Raw genomic sequence first — 19,082 nt, 5'->3', positions numbered from 1 at the left:
TACTTAAAAATCCATGAGTTATTTTTACAGATTATGATACTCTGATCATTTATGCAGAGTGTTATTAAAAAGCAGTAAAATCAGATACTTGATTACTGTATTGCATATAAAGTGACTAAGATTCTGCAGATTATATCTAGTTAACCTTTTTCTAAGTGGGAAAAGAATCTGTGATTGATCTGTCAACATAAAGTGACTTGTGGAAAGTATGCCTCCCTTTTCTGTGGTTTTTTGAAAAGAACATGGTTGCATAAGCAGTCATTATTCACAGTAAAAAAAATATTTCCTGTAGCATTTTTGCAAAAAAAAAGTCTTTGCCTGAAAACCTACTGTCAGAAATCACTCTTTGTTCATACTAGTTGAACACTGAAAAATGAAGCAAAGTGATCTAAATCGAATTTACAAGACTGATAACCATGTGGTTGGGGGGAGAATAGCTACTGCACAACCTGTACTCTGTCAAGGGAATTTAATTATAGATGGTTATACTTGACTGTAATTCGTTAATGTGTGCTCCTTGCAAAGGGAGAATAATTCTCACATTGACAATTTTATATGTTTTTACCAGGATCCTGTCAGAGGAAGGGATTTTCATTGAATTTCATAATACCCAGTCGCCTGGGGGAAGAATATCAATGAAGTGGCTAGCAGGGTGGATTTTTTGTTTTATTTTTGTGCTGCTGGAGTCTGTATGTAAGGAGATGGGGGGAAAGAAATCTTCTTCTTTATGAATTTGAATATCTAAAATAGGAATCTATCCTGCTACTGTGCAATTGTTAGGAAACACTTTTTTATAAAATATTGTTGTGATATCTTGGTCTTTCAGACCATAATGACAAATATTCATTTTAGCTTTCACCTTTTTGAGGAACAGTAATGATCAAAGTTTATATTAAAAGTCATTCTCTTTCCCACTCTTGTACTTTTCGGAAGTAAGTCTGAGAAGACCCAGAGGTAGAGCTGGCTTTGCTGTTTGTCCTTTTGGTCAAGAGACTTTCTGGAAAGCAGGTTTTGAGAGCAGTTGTAGTTGAGGTGAGAGGTTAGAAGAGGCACAGAGATATGGGTTATATTGCTGGCTGGTGGGGTTTTTTTGGGTTTTTTTTGACTTACGTGAACTGTTTCTGAGAGGTTTGTTTGTTAACAGTGATGTCATTTTGAGGATGCCCAGCTTCCTCCATGCTTGGGGTCTCAGTCATCTGTGCCTCTGTAACAAAGTACAAATAGCACTGTTTAATAGTCCAGTCGTTACATTCTTATATCATTAGATGTAGTGACTTTGGAGTAAGCTCTTCTTGGACATCTTTTTATTTCTGTTCTGGGCAAGAATTACAGAATTAGAACTATGGTAATTTCTACATACTGGAGCAGTTGCTTTAAGTAATAGTTTTATATTCTTGGCTTATAGTCATGCATGTTCTCATTTGGCTGTTGCATTTCAACCTAGTGTTGCAGTGGGCTGACTTCAAGCTGCAAGGCCCAGGTTGAAAAAAGTAGGAGGTCAATGGGATGGTTGACATCTGGGAACTGGAACTTCTGCCTGTCAATTTTCTCCTCCTGTGTGAACAGCAAACCAGAAGATCTGTCATCTTCTCCAAATGCTGCAGACCTGTAGCCTGTAGATTATAGGGAAGGAAGTCAGTGTACCTGATAAAGCAGGTAGGATGGACTTGAGGTGCCATATGAATTGCTTAAAAATATGAAAACTTACATGAGAGGCTGAGTATTTACTAGAGTTTTAGAAAAACACTCTTTGTTTATGAGGAAGACCGGAGGCAACCTCTCCAAGGAGGATCACAGGAGTAGCCCTGCTGGTGAGGCTTCAGCCTTTTACCCAGGCAGGTTTGTTCTTTCAGGGCTCAGTGCTTTGTGGACATGGCACGCTCTTCTCCCCAAGGTGGGGCTGGCCTTTCACAGGAAAGACCTTCAGACTCTGGGATCTGTCTGGAAAGAGCAGTATCCCTGCCCAGTTCAGCAAGATTAAGAAGGTTGATGGTATATCATTTATTTAGAGTAGTGCTGTGCTTTGTCTCCTTTTTGTATATGATGGACCCTTTTAAAATACAGTCTTTTCTGTCAGGAGAGGGCAAATGGGGGAATTCTGGATAACTGAAAGGGTGCAATAAGGAAAGAAATTTAGTCTGGTATCTGAACATCAGCTTGGTCCTTAAAGTTCAAATACAAAAAAGCATGATTCTTCTTAGTACCTTGCTGAAAACAGTGCATTACAAAAGAAAGCACATGATGCATGACATTTAGTAGTGATTTTTCTTGAGAAGGACCTTTAGGTTTTGAAGCTAAATAGTTTTTGCATGGTTTAGCACAATATAAAAAGTGTGATAACTGAAATGAGGCATAAAGCCTCATTTCATCTTCATCTTCACTATGTGGATTTCAGCACAACCTTCATAATGGTATTTTGCACTTCTATTGCCCATAGAATCAAAATATTTCATAATGCTTTGGAAACATTAAAGAGCGATCATTGGTTATAAAAGCACACTTTCATTTTTTTACTTACTATTATTTGCAGTAACCCAGAAGATAAGTGGTGGTGAAAAGAATTGGGTAGAGAAGGCAGTAACCTGTTACCAGTTCTGTTTTGTGCACAACACATCGTTATCTCTACATTCAGTTTTACTGACTTCCTGTTCCAGTGTGTGTCTTTCAGACACAACAAATGAAGAAGGGAGGAAATTAAACAAGAATAGGTAATTCCTAAGTAGATAAAGGGACATGTGTGGTACAGAATATAGCTTAAAAAAAAAAAAAAAAGAAAAGAAAAAAATGCAAGCAAACAACCACAAAAAAACCAAACCAAATGATAAACTCAAGGTCGTTAACTCAGGTTTTCTCTGTGAGGCATTTACTGCCTCCTCCATCTTGTCAATGAGGGACAAGGAAACTCCATCCCAGAACTCATAAGTAGTCTTCCTGAGATGGCACAGCTGAATCACAGGCTGCTGTGGGCACAGAATTTAATATTTTTAACGTATTTCAGGTTTTCTGCCTTACTCCCATTGACAGAGAGAGTGTGCTGGAAACACAGTTGTGTTTGCAGTTATGGTTGCACATAACTAAATTTTTTGAGTGTTTTTAATGAATCAGCTTGACTGGATCTTTGCGAATATTGAGATGCAAACCCAACTAGCAACTGACAGAAATGTAACATAGGGCATTGAAGGAGATGTTTTTCTTGCTGGTGGTGGTGTAAATTTGTAGGAGGGAGGCTGTTCCTGTCTAGGGTTAAAATCTCTGCCTACCAGTCCACAGAAGAATATCATTGTTACGTGGCATAGACTGACTGGTAAAGTACAAGTCCTGACTTGTAATAGCATGTGATAATAGCAGCAGCAAGTTAAGTATCTCTGCTTTTGAGTTTGTTCTTAGTGCATTTGATGTCACTGTGAATTCAAGTGGGCTTCTTTTTCAATTTTTTTTTTTTGCTTGTTTGCCATTTTATGTCTGTTTTACAGTGAGGTTTCGAAGCTGTGATGGAAACAAAAAAATACATTTCGGTAGCAGTGAGCCAGAAGATTTCAGAGTAGGTGAAGACGGTGTGGTCTATGCAGAGCGAAGCTTTCAACTTTCAGCAGAGCCCACTGAGTTTGTCGTGTCTGCTCAAGACAAGGAAACCCAGCAAGAATGGCAAATGAGGGTGAAGCTAACCCCTGAACCAGCCTTCACAGGGGCTTCAGAAAAGGTAAAACAAGAGCTTAGCGCAGCCTGTATAAATGTATCTCCACAAAGAGGCCTAAAAACAGGGGTTTAATTTTGCCTGTCATGAACTTCTCCATAAACCAGCTTATTAATGGACACTAGTGCATGCAAAGCTGGAGCTTTAGAAGGAACTTTGATCATCTTGTATTCTGTAGTTTTGCTAAGGCATGGAAAGACATGCCTGTTTAACTATATAGGATTCTTCGTGTTTGAGCTTTTTGTTTGTATAGCGTGAGATTTATACCTGAATTTAAGTCTCACACAGCCATTTCTTTATTTTAAATTGCTTGAAAGTATTGTAGAATTTATTCAAGCAGTTAAATATAACCACAAAATAAACAAATCTCTGATAGAATGCATCAGTTACATTTATTAGATGGGAACTGTAGATTTACAGCAGTAAGTTGGAATGCACTTCTGGCAGGGAATATTGGCTTTGTTTTGTCCCATCATAATCAAATTGGAGACTGTAAATTATTCATGATTCCAGCACTACTTGGTAAGGAAGATAGTCTCCCTCTGCTGGAAGCTGCCATAGGATAAACCATGTACTGTAACAAAAATCAGACATAGCAATATGCAATTAGCAATGTGTTTATTTTAGAAAAGTGTATTAGGTTGTTTACCCTTTTCTGTCATATTGTTGCCTGCTGTTTCTTGCCTTCTCCTTAGTGAAGAAGTGCTTAGTTTACAGATAAAGAACAAAATTTATTCATAGATTAACATACCTGTAATAGGTACACATTGAAGACTTAAGCATAATGCTAAAGTAGGTAATGTGGTTATGCAATACATTTTTCCTGAGAACACACTGGAGACCACTGCTGTGTAATCCTGTTATTTGTTTGCTTACTTGGTGATTGTGTTAAATTTGCTAAGGCATGATTTTAACAATGGAAATACTGACATTTTGTTCATGGAAGCATCATAAAAGAGCAGATGCTTAAATGTGCCAGCACATGCCCTGTTTATTCCAAAGACACTGTTCAGGTGTCCTTACCATCAGCATGTAGAGGAGTAGAATCTGGCCTTCAGTTGGGGGTCTGTTCATACTCTGTGATGCAGTTGCTTAGATCAAAAAGAAGTTCTTCTTTTAAAAGATTTGGAAGATGTTTTTGTCACCCTGTTTCCAACCTTAAGCAAGCAAGCTGCGTATGCTGTCATCCAAAGGATGAAGTGACTGCAGATATAGAAGGGAATGGGAAGGGAATGTTGACACCCAGCAGAGATTAATGCCCAGTGTGTAAAGTGGGTCATCTACTGCATCCATCATGGCTGACGTAGGTTTAAAATAATTACAGCATTAATTCTATGGGATTTAATAGGGTCATAAATATTTGAGACATTCCTTACCAGTATGTATTAAACTTCTCTTGGAACTCAAATTACATTATAGCACACCCAGATCTAAATTTAGAGTACAGTAGCACATTACCTGAACTGAAGCTCTAGCTAATGAGAAATACATAAAGGCATACTATTAAAGTCTGCAAAATATGAACTACTTCTCAGAAAGTGCCAGATAGTTTACATAGTAGTGCCATGTTATAAATGGTTTATAATTCCCTTTCTCTTCCTAGTTAAATGAGGAAAAAAAAGAGTTCTTACAATTTTGCAGTGAAGTTGTAAATGATATTGGTTCTTTTCAAACTGCACTGTGAATGCAAATAAAACAGTTCGATGAACACAGAGGAAAGACAGTCTTTCAGTCAATTATGTAATTGTACCTGAGTTACTTTATAATGTCTGCTAGTAATTCTCCTTCTAACATGTGCTTAATTTTATCTTGTACCTGGGAAAGGACCAAAGGAAAATTGAAGAAATCATATTTCCATGGCAACAATACAAGCACAGCAGCTCTCTGAAGAGGCAGAAGAGAGACTGGGTTATTCCTCCAATCAACCTACCAGAAAATTCCAAAGGACCTTTTCCTCAGGAATTAGTTAGGGTAAGGAAGTTAATAGAAGTGTGGTTTCAGTGTCCCTCAGAGAGCTCTTGAAGAGATTTTGTGTAAATGATGTCTTGTTCATCATCCAGACATTTATCAGAGTCTTTTGGGTTGGTTTCTTTTTGCTACCTGTGCATTGCATGCTGGGATGCATCTAATTTCCTGGGGTTTAACTTGTTCCTATGCATCTCTGCTGGTGGAAGATGACCTTGTTTTGAGTGGTAAGTGTTAAGGCATGTCTGTGCTGGTTCAGGAGTTCTCCAGTCTCCTGCAGTGGAGTTCTTTGCCTGGGAAATGGTGTGGGAGTGAGCAGGAATCAGAGTGCACCAGGAGACCAAAGGAAATTGGATCTCATGGGGCGAGGACAGCAGCTCCTCCACAGGATTCTGCTGCCCAGAAGTGGCCACTGCAAGGAGCCACTGCAGGAGCCAGCCTCTTCTGGGCTGGCTTCCAACTATGGTACTGGCTGGTCTTGATCAATTTGTTGGAACTTGGCAGAACATTAGCCCAAATAGATAGGACACAGTTTCACTCTGTTCTGTTTTATGTGTGTGCTGGTGATTCAGTTGCTCCTCACAGATGCACTGCCCCTCAGTTGTTTCCTTGGAATATGAAACAAATTCAATGTTTAAGCAAAAATAGTGAGTTTCTAAAGAGTTGGCCTGTCATGGAAGAGAGCCTGTAGCTTTGGGCTGAGAAGGTGTAGGAGAAGGGGAGAAACACAAATCACACTTTTAATTTCCTGTGTAATTTTATGAAACTATATGTTTTCTCTAAAATCTAAACAATTCTGCTTAAAGCATTTGCTTGCTTTTGTTTAACACAAGTCATTTTTATTTTGAGGAATAAACAGGGATAATTTTACATTTCTGAATGTCCTTTGACCAGTTGCTAACAAAGAGTGCTGTTAAGAACTTCAGACTTTATACCAACTCTGTACCATTTCCAGAATAATTGTTTTTGCATGTACATCTCAGGGAGCAAGGAGAAAATAAGAGCTGCTGCTTGTCTCAGCAGCAGTCCCGTCCTGCACTTGTTTGTAGCTAATGTAAACTTCATCTTTTTGACACACAGATTAGGTCGGATCGTGATAAAAGCCTCTCGCTGCGGTACAGTGTGACTGGCCCAGGAGCTGACCAGCCTCCAACAGGCATCTTCATCATCAACCCCATCTCAGGACAGCTGTCTGTGACGAAGCCTTTAGACCGGGAGCAGATTGCTTCTTTTCATGTAAGAGTTTAATTTACCACAAATCAGATTATCAAATTGAAGATGAACATCTGCTTCAAACATGACTTGAGCAGCCAGCATTTAGTTTTGTATGAGATATGATTTGAAGAGTTTGCAGCAGATTTGTATTTATTGTACTTAATAAGGCTAACTCTTACTATATTTAAGCAGCTTAAATACATTAACATATGTAAACAGTGATTAAATGTATTTAGGTAAAGTAATTTTAAAAGATTGAAATATGGGTACTGTGGCTTATATTTCAAGTACAGGCCATTGATCACAGTCTCCACTGAATTGTATACTTTCCAAAAGTTTATTTTTAATTCAGCAACTTAAATTAGGATGTGACTGCTATTAGAATTGCTGCAGCTGTGATTTGAGAAATGGATGGGAAGAATAACGTACCAATTTTTATTTTAGGGGCAAATCTAAGCATTTTAATAGAATTGTAAATTAGGCCTATCAGCTTATGAAAATTATATTCTTTGCTCTAAAAAAATTGACAAAGAAGACCACAGATTCCGGTACCAGTGGAAAAGGAAAGTTGCAAGAAAGAAGGGGAGAGCAGGCTGTGACCTAAAGTTTGCTGTGCTTCTGGGAAACCATGCTGAAATCACCCAGCTCCTGGAGAGAATTTTCCAGCATGTTGTGGATTAAAACACTCCTTGCCTTGTGCTCTGGGGAGCCCTTTGAGTGCTGCTCCCAAACAGAGGACTCAGCAGGAGGCATCTGGGGGGGAGGTGTGGGTGAAAGGATCTCAAACAACAGCTCTGGCATGCATAAGATTTTAACTGAGGATTTGACATTGGCTATTCAGGATTTGCTGACTTAGGAATTTACATTTATACGAGTAATTTCCAAAGTGGTGAGTTAATAATGCCATGTTGCTGCTTTCTAGTAGTTTTGTAGCCATAAGATATGTGTATGTGTATATGTAGCATGGACATCAGCAGGACTGCTATAGGAGAAAGTTGCTCTTTTCTGTAGCAATGGCCACACTCTGGTCAAAATACACAGATTTACATTTAAATCTGCGTATTTTTAGAGAATGTTTTCTAATAGTCATTATTAAAACCAGAGTACTATATGATAGTAGGCACTAGTGGTAATCAAAATTGCATGATCTAAAATAATTTTTATAAAATCAAAGAAGAAACTCTGCAACTTAGAATAGTTTGGAAGTCTGAACATCAGTTCCATTAGCAACTTGGAAATGTAAAAGGTCAATATGAGGGAGCAATGGCAGATAACAAAATACACTGAACTAAAAATGTCTGGCCTAAAACTTCTTGTCACTATTATTATATTTATTTGCACCTGTACGTTGTGCAAATTCTAATACTTTTAATGATTTTTGCAGCTGAGAGCACACGCAGTGGATGTAAATGGAAACCAAGTGGAAAATCCTATTGACATTGTTATTAATGTCATTGACATGAATGACAATAGACCTGAATTCTTACACCAGGTTTGGAATGGGACAGTCCCGGAGGGATCAAAGCCAGGTAATACATGGGCTTTTGGGAGGCAGAGGTATTATTTTGAAGTATCATATTTACAGTACATTTTGAAGGTGTGATGAAGGGGGTGCCTTCAGACCTTATAATACTTTGAAAGGTGTCTTTAGTGTGATGAGCAAAATCTCAGATACTCTATCTTCTTACTTCACCCTATTTTTAATGCAATTTTTAGCATGCTGGGATTCATTTCCAAAAGACAAAGTTGCTATGTGCATGAACTAAAACCAGGGGAGGCTTTAAGTATATGATTTCTGGTTCATGGTTTTGAAAATCCTAATTATAACATCACATTTCTTACAATTATTTTTATGATGGACATTGATGTTCATTTGGTTGACAGGGCAGGGTATAAGGGACTTCCAAAATGTCACTAGATACAGTTGTAGTTCTGATTCCCAGAGGCTTTGCAAATACTGGGATTTGAAATCAGTGTCATTTGAATTCTTGAGAAAACCTAAGTGTTGTTCAGATCTCATTAAAATTCTAATCAGCTCGGACTAAAGTTTGCACTATGGCTGAAACCACTTCCTTAATTTGTCAAGTGCAAAATGAAAGGTTAGCACCAGAAATGTGTTTTCTAACTTTGCAGTGTTTACTTGGCATTTGAGACCTATCTCAAAGACTTTTGAAAGAGTATTATTTATATTGATTTTCAGTCACTATCAGTATGTCCACCAATTCTGAACAATAAGTATATTTCCTTTGGCCCAATTAATAACATAAGTATCTAAACATGAGATGTTCTCTTGTTACAGAAATGTTATTTGTGGCAGAACTGTAGGGTTTCATTGTTTATGTAGCTTCTTCAGTTATAAGCAAATCTAGTCTTCTATAAACATAGAGTATTTTTATCTTCTCTTATGTATTTTAATTACTCTGTTGGTGAGTCTTGATTTTAGCCAGTTTGTTTTAAGTAAAGAAGGAATGTGCACATTTTACCAAAAGAAATATGTGCTTTGACCGCTGCTTGTAAAGTGATCTTGTATAATCTGAGTGTAAACTGTTTATATAACATCAATTATTTATCCTGCTGCTAGGGACCTACGTGATGACTGTTACTGCCATCGATGCTGATGATCCCAATGCCCAGAATGGGATGCTGAGATACAGAATCTTGTCACAGGCCCCGAGCAGCCCCTCTCCAAACATGTTTACAATCAACAACGAGACTGGTGACATTATCACTGTAGCAGCTGGGCTTGACAGAGAGGTAGGGCAGGTCTTAATCCTGTGGGCTGGGTTGCACTTAATACTGTAAAGATGCACGGCTCGGAGGGTGGGTGGCTGAGAGCATGGACATGAGCTGACAATGTGCACCTTCAGGCAGTCATATCCAGGGCTGCATCAGCAGCAGCATGGCCAGCAGGTCAAGGGAGGTAGTTCTCCTCCTCTGTTCTGCTCCTGTGAGACCTGGCGTGCTGCATCCAGATCTGGGGTTCTCAGCACAGGAAATAAGTGGACCTGCCTGGAACAAGTCCAGAGGAGGGATGTAAAGATCATCAGAAGGTTGGAGCGCCTCTCCTGTGAAGATAGGCTGAGAGAGCTGGGACTGTTTAGCCTGGAGAAGAGAAGGCTCTGGGGAGACCTTATTGCTGCCTTCCAGTACCTAAATGGGGCCTAGAGGAGAGCCTGGAGAGGGGTTTTTAATAAGGGCATATTGAGACAGGACAAGGGGAGATGACTGAAAGCAGGTGCATTTAGATCAGATAAAAGGAAGAAATTCTTTACCGTGAAGGTGGTAAGACACAGGAACAAGTTGCCCAGAGAAGTTCTGTATGCCTCATCCCTGGAAGTGTTCAAGGCCAGGTTGGGTGGTGTTCTGAGCAGTCTGGTGTAATAGGACGTGTCCCTACCCAGGGCTGGGTGTCTGCAACTAGATGATCTTTAAGGTCACTTCTAGTCCATACAATTTCATGATGCTGTGAAATATTTCTCCCCCTCCTCAGTCCTAACTTACTCCCTTTCTTCACCCTGTTGATAGCAATTGTTTTCCTAGTCCCAGAGTACAAAACCTCAGAGGAGAGAAAATTACGTTAGGGATGAAAATCTGACTTACGTATTCCGTACATGTAGTTACTCTTGTCTGTCTGGGGTCATGGAAAGGATCTTGTCCCATAAGCCTGTTTGCTCTTAAGAAACAGGTACACACTAAAGCAGAGCAATGCAATAGTAATAATGATAAAAAGAAATAATCAGTCAGTAATTCATTGCTACGTGCTGAGCAAGGTCCATCCTGTCTAGACGGTTCTTCACTGTGCCCACCACTGGAAAAGGATTGTGCCAGATCCTCTGCTCTGATTCACTCATTTGTGAGGTTGGGAGTAAAAATATTTCCCTCCCAACTCCCAATCTGTCACACTAACTGTGCTTTTAAACCACTTCAAAACTTCACAAGAGATAAGCATTATTTTATAAACAAGCTATAAAATCGTAACAAACCCCTTTTGAATACATCTTGTTTCAACTTCCATATTACTAACCTCATTTTAGCTCATTAAATCCCAAGTACTATATTTGCTGTTCATCTTTTAGCTGTTTGTTTATACTTATTTAAAATGGAGAATAAAAATGCTTTCTGAAATTCTGCATTTGCTATTAATATTCTGATGCATTTCAGTTTGAAAGGGGCAATCAGAAGATTTGAAAAGCTAAACAGACTGTTAGATACTGCAATTAATTTTTGAGGTTTTATTAACATTCATTCTGTTTAAGTCGGTTTTGAAGAGAAGGGATTTGAGCAAAGGAAAACCCTGAACTTTACAGTATTGCCCTATTAAATTAAAAGAATGATGGGCAGCTTTGCCCTTGTTTTTAAAATCCCCTGGTCATCTTTGACAGATGAACTTTCAGAAGGACATAGCGATAATTCTTGAGGTTTTATCACTTGGTGACTAGCTATACTGGAGGGATTTAACTCGGAAGAAACCAGCTGCCTGTGGAGCTTAGACCCTCACATGAACAGCCTTGTCATTCACCATCAGTTTTCCTGATGGATCACTCTGCTGATACCCAACTGGGTATATATAAACATTTCTTGAACATGTTGGATATTAATGATTAACATTAAATCATTCAAATATTAAATTAGACTAATATGAAATAAAATGGTTTCCTTCCCAAGCTTTGCTTCCTCCATTTCCTGAGTCATTTTGTAGAAGTCAATTAAATTAAAATGACTGGGAGTCTAGAGAGCCAAAGCTGAATCGTCTTCTGACAGTGGGGCTGGGGAGTGCTTTGTTGTCCATGTACCCCAGTTGGTCTGCCCACTTCTGCCTTTCCACTTTTTCTATAAGTCTTGTCTCTCTTGATAAAGCTCTCATTAAAGCCATAAAATACTAGACAGAATTTTAAATTCTTAAATAATGTGACATATTTTTTATGGGAGCATAAGTGTTATAGGTGTTAAAAAAAAAAAAGTGGTTCCTCTGATAGCATTCCTCATCTGCTGGTATTTTAGATTAACGTGCACAATGCATTATCTGTGCTAACATGCACAGGAGGAGATTTGCTTAGGTAAGGAAACTCAGCTTAAGGCAGAAGAAATCTTTCATTTGTTATCTCAAAAGATGCTGTTTCATGAGATCCAGCTGCTCTTATTTCTTTCGTTATTGCTGTGGAATTCACTTCAGCATTAAAACATCTGCCTTACTGCTGGAGGTGCTGAAGAAGTCAGGCAGGGTACTTAAATTTACACACTGACATTCCTGCCTCACGTGAGGTTAATTCAGTGAAGTGCTCTTTTATTTGGCCTGTGTTGAAGTGGAAAGATGTGAACTGATGAGGTCTGTGTTCTTTCTTGAAGCTGCCAGTTTGCTTTTAGATGTGTTGCTGCTAAGTCTCTGTGCAGGCTGCTGACACATGCTCCACAGCTCATTCCTGGCTGCTTCTCAAACCACAGTAAAAAGAGACCCACTTCCCCCAGTTTCCCCATGCCTAGAAATTTGTGTGCTTGTTTTCTGAAATTTCACTCTCAGCAGTTGATTTGCTTTATGTAGGTGCTGGGAAGAGGGAAAAAACCAAGGGACTAAACAAAAACACTGATTTGCTGCCTTCTGGGGCACGTTCTGGGGAAGTTTTGTGTGCCAGTTCTGTTGGAATTAAGAAAGAAAATTGTAAGGAAGCTGAGTCTCTGTGTAATAATAATGGAGTTTCCTTAATGAAATTTGCTTCTTGGGATCAATGTATTAAGACCCAGATGAATCAGAAGCACCTGCTGTTTCAATAACATAGAATCATATGGCAGTGAGATTTGCTTCAATACTGCTTTAGATTTTATTGCTTCACAGTAAGTAAAGTATGATTTTTTCCTGGATGAAAGTGGTAAAAGCATTTCTTTGATTCCCTCATGACTGCTGCTTTTATTGGTGTCATGAAGGAAACCTTTAAGATGTTTAAAGCATTTGAAAGGTCAGTTTGCAAGTATATTTTCCAAGCCAGAATCCATACACACATATATATATATATTTATTTATGCATTATTAAACATGTATATTGCATTTCTTTAGACTTTATACTAGTCTTGCTTTTTTAAAGAATTGTGGGATGCATACATAGCAATACACATATGTAGCAATACCCTTACGGTGTCTTGTAGGGATTTCTGTGTGAAAGAGGGCATGAGCATAAATCGTTATCTTCAGTGGGAGATAAAGATCCATACAGCTTATTTTAAAAACTTTCTATTCCATGACTCATTGTTGCTGCTTGGAAATGTGCAAACCGTTAAACCTCTCAAGTCTAACATACTGTTTGGCCCAAGTTTGAAAGAAAGCTAAATGCTATCAGTGGAATTATCCTTGCTTATTTTTTTGTATCAATACTTGTAATTCCTTTTTGTAAATGGTGTGATTCTAGGGGTGTCCTGCTTGGGGTCAGGAGTTGGACTCTCAGATCCTGATGGATCCGTTCCAACTCAGCATGTTTCATTATTCTATAAACTGTTTCCATGAGAAGTAATCTGTCATATACTCCACTCTTTAGACAGTGGAAGAAAATAGTATACCAGGTGGGAAAAAAAAAATCCCCAAAACATAAAAATAGGCCCTTCTTGAAATAGTTTTATTTTGCCAAAAGGTTTTTGCCAGTGTTAGTAAACCATTTGTGAAAGTGCTGTTTCAAAGTAAGAGCAGCTCCTTATGTTTGTGTCCTTTCTTTTGGGAAGAATGAATGGTAACACTTCTCTGCAAGGAAGGGCAATGAACTGGAAAAATGAAGGAACATGCACAGTATTTGAGAGCAATGATTTAAAATAAACTTTTTCAACAATTCTATACAGAAAACATCTTTATGATGTTTTGTTTTTTTTTTAACAGAACCTTGTCAATGTTGTTTTGAGCAGCTCACCAGGCTGAGGTCAGGTCTCCGCCAGGTGTTTCTGGTGCTTAGGGACCCTGGTCCCACTCCAGCTGCGAGGGGGGAGTGAGTGCCCGGATCAAGGGCTGTTAGAAGCAGTGGGGGGAGAGGGGGCCCGTGGCTGCCATACTCAGCCAGGGTGTTTAACATTTATGGAAGTAGCCCATTTGGTGCTTCCCTCCCCCTTTCTCCCAGTGCCCTTACTCGCCTCGACATCTTTGGTTTCCATAGAGATCACAAGAAGTTGCAGCAGCAGTTTTATACTCAGGCTTGGCTGAAACAAAACCTTGGCAGTTGGGGCCGTTTGGCCAACAAACCTACCTTGGCTCAGTGCTCTCAAATGCTTTTGAGGACTTTCCCTGTTTTAGTATAAAATGCACTCTGGCTCTCTTTTCGCCATTTGAAAAGCATTGTTAAACCTGTGATCATACATTAACTGTCTAAAGTGGTTTGATATATTAGAGTAGGAAGCAGTCAGCCTGTGCTTACCTTGATGGCCTTTGAAGAAAGTCAAACAGTAGTTCAATGTAACCAACCTGCTGCTGTATTCCTGTGGCACAAACTTTGCTCCTGTCATTTTGGGTAATGCTAACTAGAATAAACTGTGTGATAGGTTCCATTGCTTAGCAGAGTGCAATTTTGGGAACACCTGCTGTCCTATGGTAATGTTAGTTTTGTCTAAAACTTATGTTGTCATTTTGTGTTTTAGAAAGTACAACAATATACATTAATAATTCAAGCTACGGACATGGAAGGAAACCCAACATATGGTCTTTCAAACACAGCAACTGCTGTCATCGCTGTGACAGATGTCAATGACAATCCTCCAGAGTTCACTGCCATGACTGTAAGTACAGGATAGGAGTTACTGAAGGATGTGCATATTTATAACCATTCTCTGTTTCTCTCATTATATTCACAGAAAGTAAATATTTATTACTTATTAAATACCATACTGGCAGGCAGAATCAAAATATGTGCAGAATATATATTCCTTGCATGCTGTGTTCTGCTTTTGACCAAAAGGCAAAAGCTGACAAGAGAATCAAGCCATTGGTTCTCTGAGTAGCCTCAGGTAAACTTCATTAGATAAATTGTCAGAACTCCAGTGAAGAGAGATGGGCTGCCCCACTTTGATGAATGTTCAGCCTGGTGTGGCTCTTGCATGCTCCTCCAGATGAGGTGAAGTGTTTCCATGGTTTTTGCAGTTCTACGGGGAAGTACCAGAGAACAGGGTGGATGTGATCGTAGCGAATCTGACGGTGACAGATAAAGACCAGCCGCACACGCAGGCGTGGAACGCCCTGTACCGAATGACTGGGGGGGACCCGACGGGCCGCTTCACCATCCTGACCGATCCCAACAGCAACGACGGGCTGGTGACTGTCGTAAAGGTAAGGCATGCTTGCATGTCAGAGAGTTCAGCAGAGATGGAGGAAGTGGGAGAACACTGAACGTGGGGAAATGTGAATTCCTGAGGCCAGCATGAATCTGGAATAAAATGGATGCTCCCTTTCTTGTGGAATCTAGTAATCTGTCTCTTTGAATGTTACCTTGCTTATACTATCAATAGTATTCTTCCTGCTCAGTTTTAAAAATCAGGCTAGGTTATTAAAAATTACAAATCTTGAATCTTTAAATCTTTATTTGCTAAAAGTTAGAAATTACTCGTGAAAAAGTGTCTGCCTAGTATTTTCTGCTGGTCTAAAGAACAACTTCCTACCTCCTCAATTAGTAGTCATGCATGTTGTCTGCACATTTTATGTCAAGATGTTCCATTAAGGAACTGATACAGGCAGTCAAAGCACAATCAGAGAGGAAAAAATGATAGGTGGGAGGGTACTTCTACAAGAGACATTTAAAGACTGGCTATTTTTAAAACCTCATTTAAATACCTTTTATGGACTAACCTGTCTATCTTCATTCTCTAGCCAACAGAGCTCTGTGTTAAGGGATGACTTATTTCAAGTGATAGTAACAATGTGGTTCTATAATTAAAACTGCCAGGCAGTAGCCACCTTTCCTCATGACCCACTGATAAATGTCTCATCTCTGAGCTAGTCTGCTCTGGTTTTGGCTGATCCATTCCAAAGTCAAATGTACGATGCCAGTGATCCCATTTGGAAATTAAAAAATTCACTTTTTTTTTCCTCTATTTTTTTTAATTTGTTTTGTTTTGTTTAATTTAATTTAATTTCATTTTGTTTGATTTTAATCCTCCCAGTATGTAGGTGACAAAAAGATACAACCTACATGCAGCATTAATAGTAATTCACATTAGGTTTTTTTAATAACTCTCTTTGGTTTATAACTGCTCTTCCCTGGAGGTGCCAATTGTTGCATTGCAGTCTTCCAGGAAGGATTATGTGAGTGCCTGTGCTTTTTAGCACTCCTTTAAGTGCCCAGACATGGGAAAAGTTGGAAACCTGCCTACAGTTTTTATTGGCAGTGCAATGAGTTGATCTGTCAACCTGTAATGAAGATTAGATTGTCTCTTGTCACTTACTTCATACTGTTACACGCCAACTGCTCCAGTAAGGTACAGAGTTTTCTTCCAATGTGGGATCTGTGTGAGTAGTACAGTGCATAGTACAAAAGGAAATCCTGTCTCCAGGAATGCCTCAACCCTGTGCAGCATGACAAAGGAGAAACTCTAGATTCCCACTGTTTTTACTTCTTCTTAAATTGGACTTCTGGTTCAGTGAGGAAATCTCCAAACGGAAGGTTGTCATCACTGGGAAGATGGAAGCTGTAGGTATATCAGAAATCAGGTTGACTGGGATTACCAAGAGTCTTTCTAGTGAGATGTTGAGGACATGCGAATCTCTGATCTATGAGAATAGCTATAATCATGAACTTGTTTGAAGGAAACTTCCATCCTTCTAACAGAAAGAGGCAGCTTTCTGTCCCCATGAGAGATCATCAGGAGGTGCATATGAGTGCCTGGCACAAAGCTGGGAGCTTCTTCATCATTTTGTGATTAAACTGTTCGCTTCCTCATTTGTTTCTAATGGCAGTACCAGAGTAGGTTAAATCCCAGAAGGACAAGGTTTCTAGCTCTTCTGACTTCAAAACTGCTGCTGCTGCTGTGTGCAGTACTGAAACTGCCACATGCTGCTAAGCAAAGCCCCAGCACACGGGCTTGTGTTGAGGTGATGATATTGTACTCTCTTCAGACTCCGTGCTCATTTTTGAGAAAAGCAGTACAAGTAATCTTCAAATATGTGCTTTAAACTTAAAATATAATTATGTGTCCATTGCTACTGTGAGTGAACATTAACACTTCCGCTCTTTGCTCTTCCCAGCCTATCGACTTCGAGACCAACAGGATGTTTGTACTTACCGTAGCTGCGGAAAATCAAGTGCCTTTGGCTAAGGGGATTCAGCATCCTCCTCAGTCAACAGCAACCGTGTCCATTACGGTCATTGATGTGAACGAGAGCCCGTATTTTGTTCCAAACCCCAAGCTTGTGCGTCAGGAAGAAGGGCTGATGGCTGGTAGCATGTTGACAACTTTTACTGCTCAGGACCCGGATCGTTACATGCAGCAAACGTCTCTAAGGTCTATATAAGCATTTTGCAATATCTGTGTTATGGAATGGGTGGGGAGCAAAGAGGTGGCATGTGAAATGACTGCATTTACCGTAGCAGGCAGCTATCCCAGCACATCCTGTGGGTTTTGTGCAGCTCTCTCCAAAGAAATTTTTGGCTGTAGAGAAGGTGAACTGACCAGTATTCATAGGTGTGTAAACTGGGTCATTTTCTCATCCTAAGTCCCATTCCATCAAGACAGAATGCAGTTATCTGTGGTAAAGTATATGTTCTATCCTAACAAATTCAGTCAGAACAGACACATGCTTCTGTGAACTGAGATCATTTGCAATTAAAATTCACCAATAATTTTCACATGGCAACAAAATAGGATTGTTGGTGAAATCTGAAGGGTTTTCTTTTCATTTTTTCTCCAGTAATACAAAGCGGTGGTGTTGTCTGTCTGCGAATTCTTGTGCTGACAGCTATGATCATAATTTAATCATAATTTTTCTTATGTCTAAAACTTTTCTAGACGAGCATGCCTCATGTAAGACATTGTCATTATTTGCAAAGCTAAGGCTGTGACTGCCCATGGGTCAGAACTCACTTTATCCAGATTTTTTTTTTTTTTTTAGCTCATGTAGAAGAAACTCATGTTCTGTCTTTCCTTCCAAAATCAAGATTATTGCAATTTTATTTTCTCTTGATTTTTGATTAGCTGTTTGTAATACTTTATTCATTTCTGGACATAACCATCATAGAAATGACAGCATGAGGACTAAGATAGCTTGCACTTGATTAATGTCAAATAGAAAATTTATCAGATAGAAGAATGGTTTTGAAAGACACTTCTCTTTCAAATTAAGATGAGAAACATGCAGTAAAACCAGGACCTCTGAAAATGAAGTGATACTGAAGTGCTAGAACAATGTGAGTTAATGCAACTAACACTATCCATTTTTACCTCTTTCCTGCTCTCAGCACTCTGACAATATGAAAATTAGTATGAATAGCTCTGTAGGTGTAGAAAAACTAAGAAGGATCCTGACTGAATATTTTGAGTCTTAATATTACATAGTTTATGGTAATTATATGATTTCCTCCAGTTACATGATAACTTGCAGGGCAAGGCACTTCAAGAATCAAAATGCAGGACTGGTTTTAATATGTATCTCCAAGAAATTTACTGACAGGGCTTGATAAATGGAAATTTGTAAAATGCTATCTTCAATTTCCAAAAATATGTTCAGAATACAAATTAAAATACTAATACTGTCTTTGCTGTCAATATTTATGTTGGCAGATAAATAACACAACTTATGATTAAATGCACAGGTACTCAAAACTTTCAGATCCTGCAAACTGGCTGAAGATTGATCCTGTTAATGGACAAATAACTACTACGGCTGTTTTGGACAGAGAGTCAATATATGTGCAAAACAATATGTATAATGCAACATTTCTTGCTTCTGATAATGGTATGTATCAATGTGGTGTATTTTTTAAAAGCTTTTAATTTTTGTGATTGAATGGCATTCAGTTTTACTGGGGCAGAAAACAGGATATGCTCAGAATACATCCCATTGGAAATCTGTATTACCATTAGACTACTTGGGAAATGGCTGAAGAATAATTCTCTGAGTTTATATAGAAGAATACTGTCTTGGTTGCATTAGTTGAGTTGACAGAAAATTGAAAAAGCCCTGCATGGGAGTGTGGTAGGTTGAGTGAATGCACAGCATGAGTAGGCTTTATGGGGAGCAATGTGTCATTGGAGG

The 19,082-nt window shown here is 38.9% G+C and overlaps 1 protein-coding gene across 1 annotated transcript in view; it reads left to right on the top strand.

Moving 5' to 3' along the window:
• Positions 1-19,082, top strand: part of CDH2 (cadherin 2) — a 114,613-nt gene that overhangs the window by 72,957 nt on the left and 22,574 nt on the right. Inside the window, exons 3-11 of the mRNA XM_053952003.1 lie at positions 3,474-3,700; positions 5,519-5,665; positions 6,740-6,895; positions 8,259-8,403; positions 9,456-9,628; positions 14,480-14,617; positions 14,979-15,164; positions 17,076-17,332; positions 18,640-18,782. Coding sequence (XP_053807978.1) covers positions 3,474-3,700; positions 5,519-5,665; positions 6,740-6,895; positions 8,259-8,403; positions 9,456-9,628; positions 14,480-14,617; positions 14,979-15,164; positions 17,076-17,332; positions 18,640-18,782 — 1,572 coding nt within the window. The remainder of the gene's footprint in view (positions 1-3,473; positions 3,701-5,518; positions 5,666-6,739; positions 6,896-8,258; positions 8,404-9,455; positions 9,629-14,479; positions 14,618-14,978; positions 15,165-17,075; positions 17,333-18,639; positions 18,783-19,082) is intronic.

This window comes from Vidua chalybeata, chromosome 1 (assembly GCF_026979565.1).
Source record: "Vidua chalybeata isolate OUT-0048 chromosome 1, bVidCha1 merged haplotype, whole genome shotgun sequence".
Lineage (NCBI taxonomy): Eukaryota > Metazoa > Chordata > Aves > Passeriformes > Viduidae > Vidua > Vidua chalybeata.
This window is presented reverse-complemented; position numbering and strand designations above follow the sequence as displayed.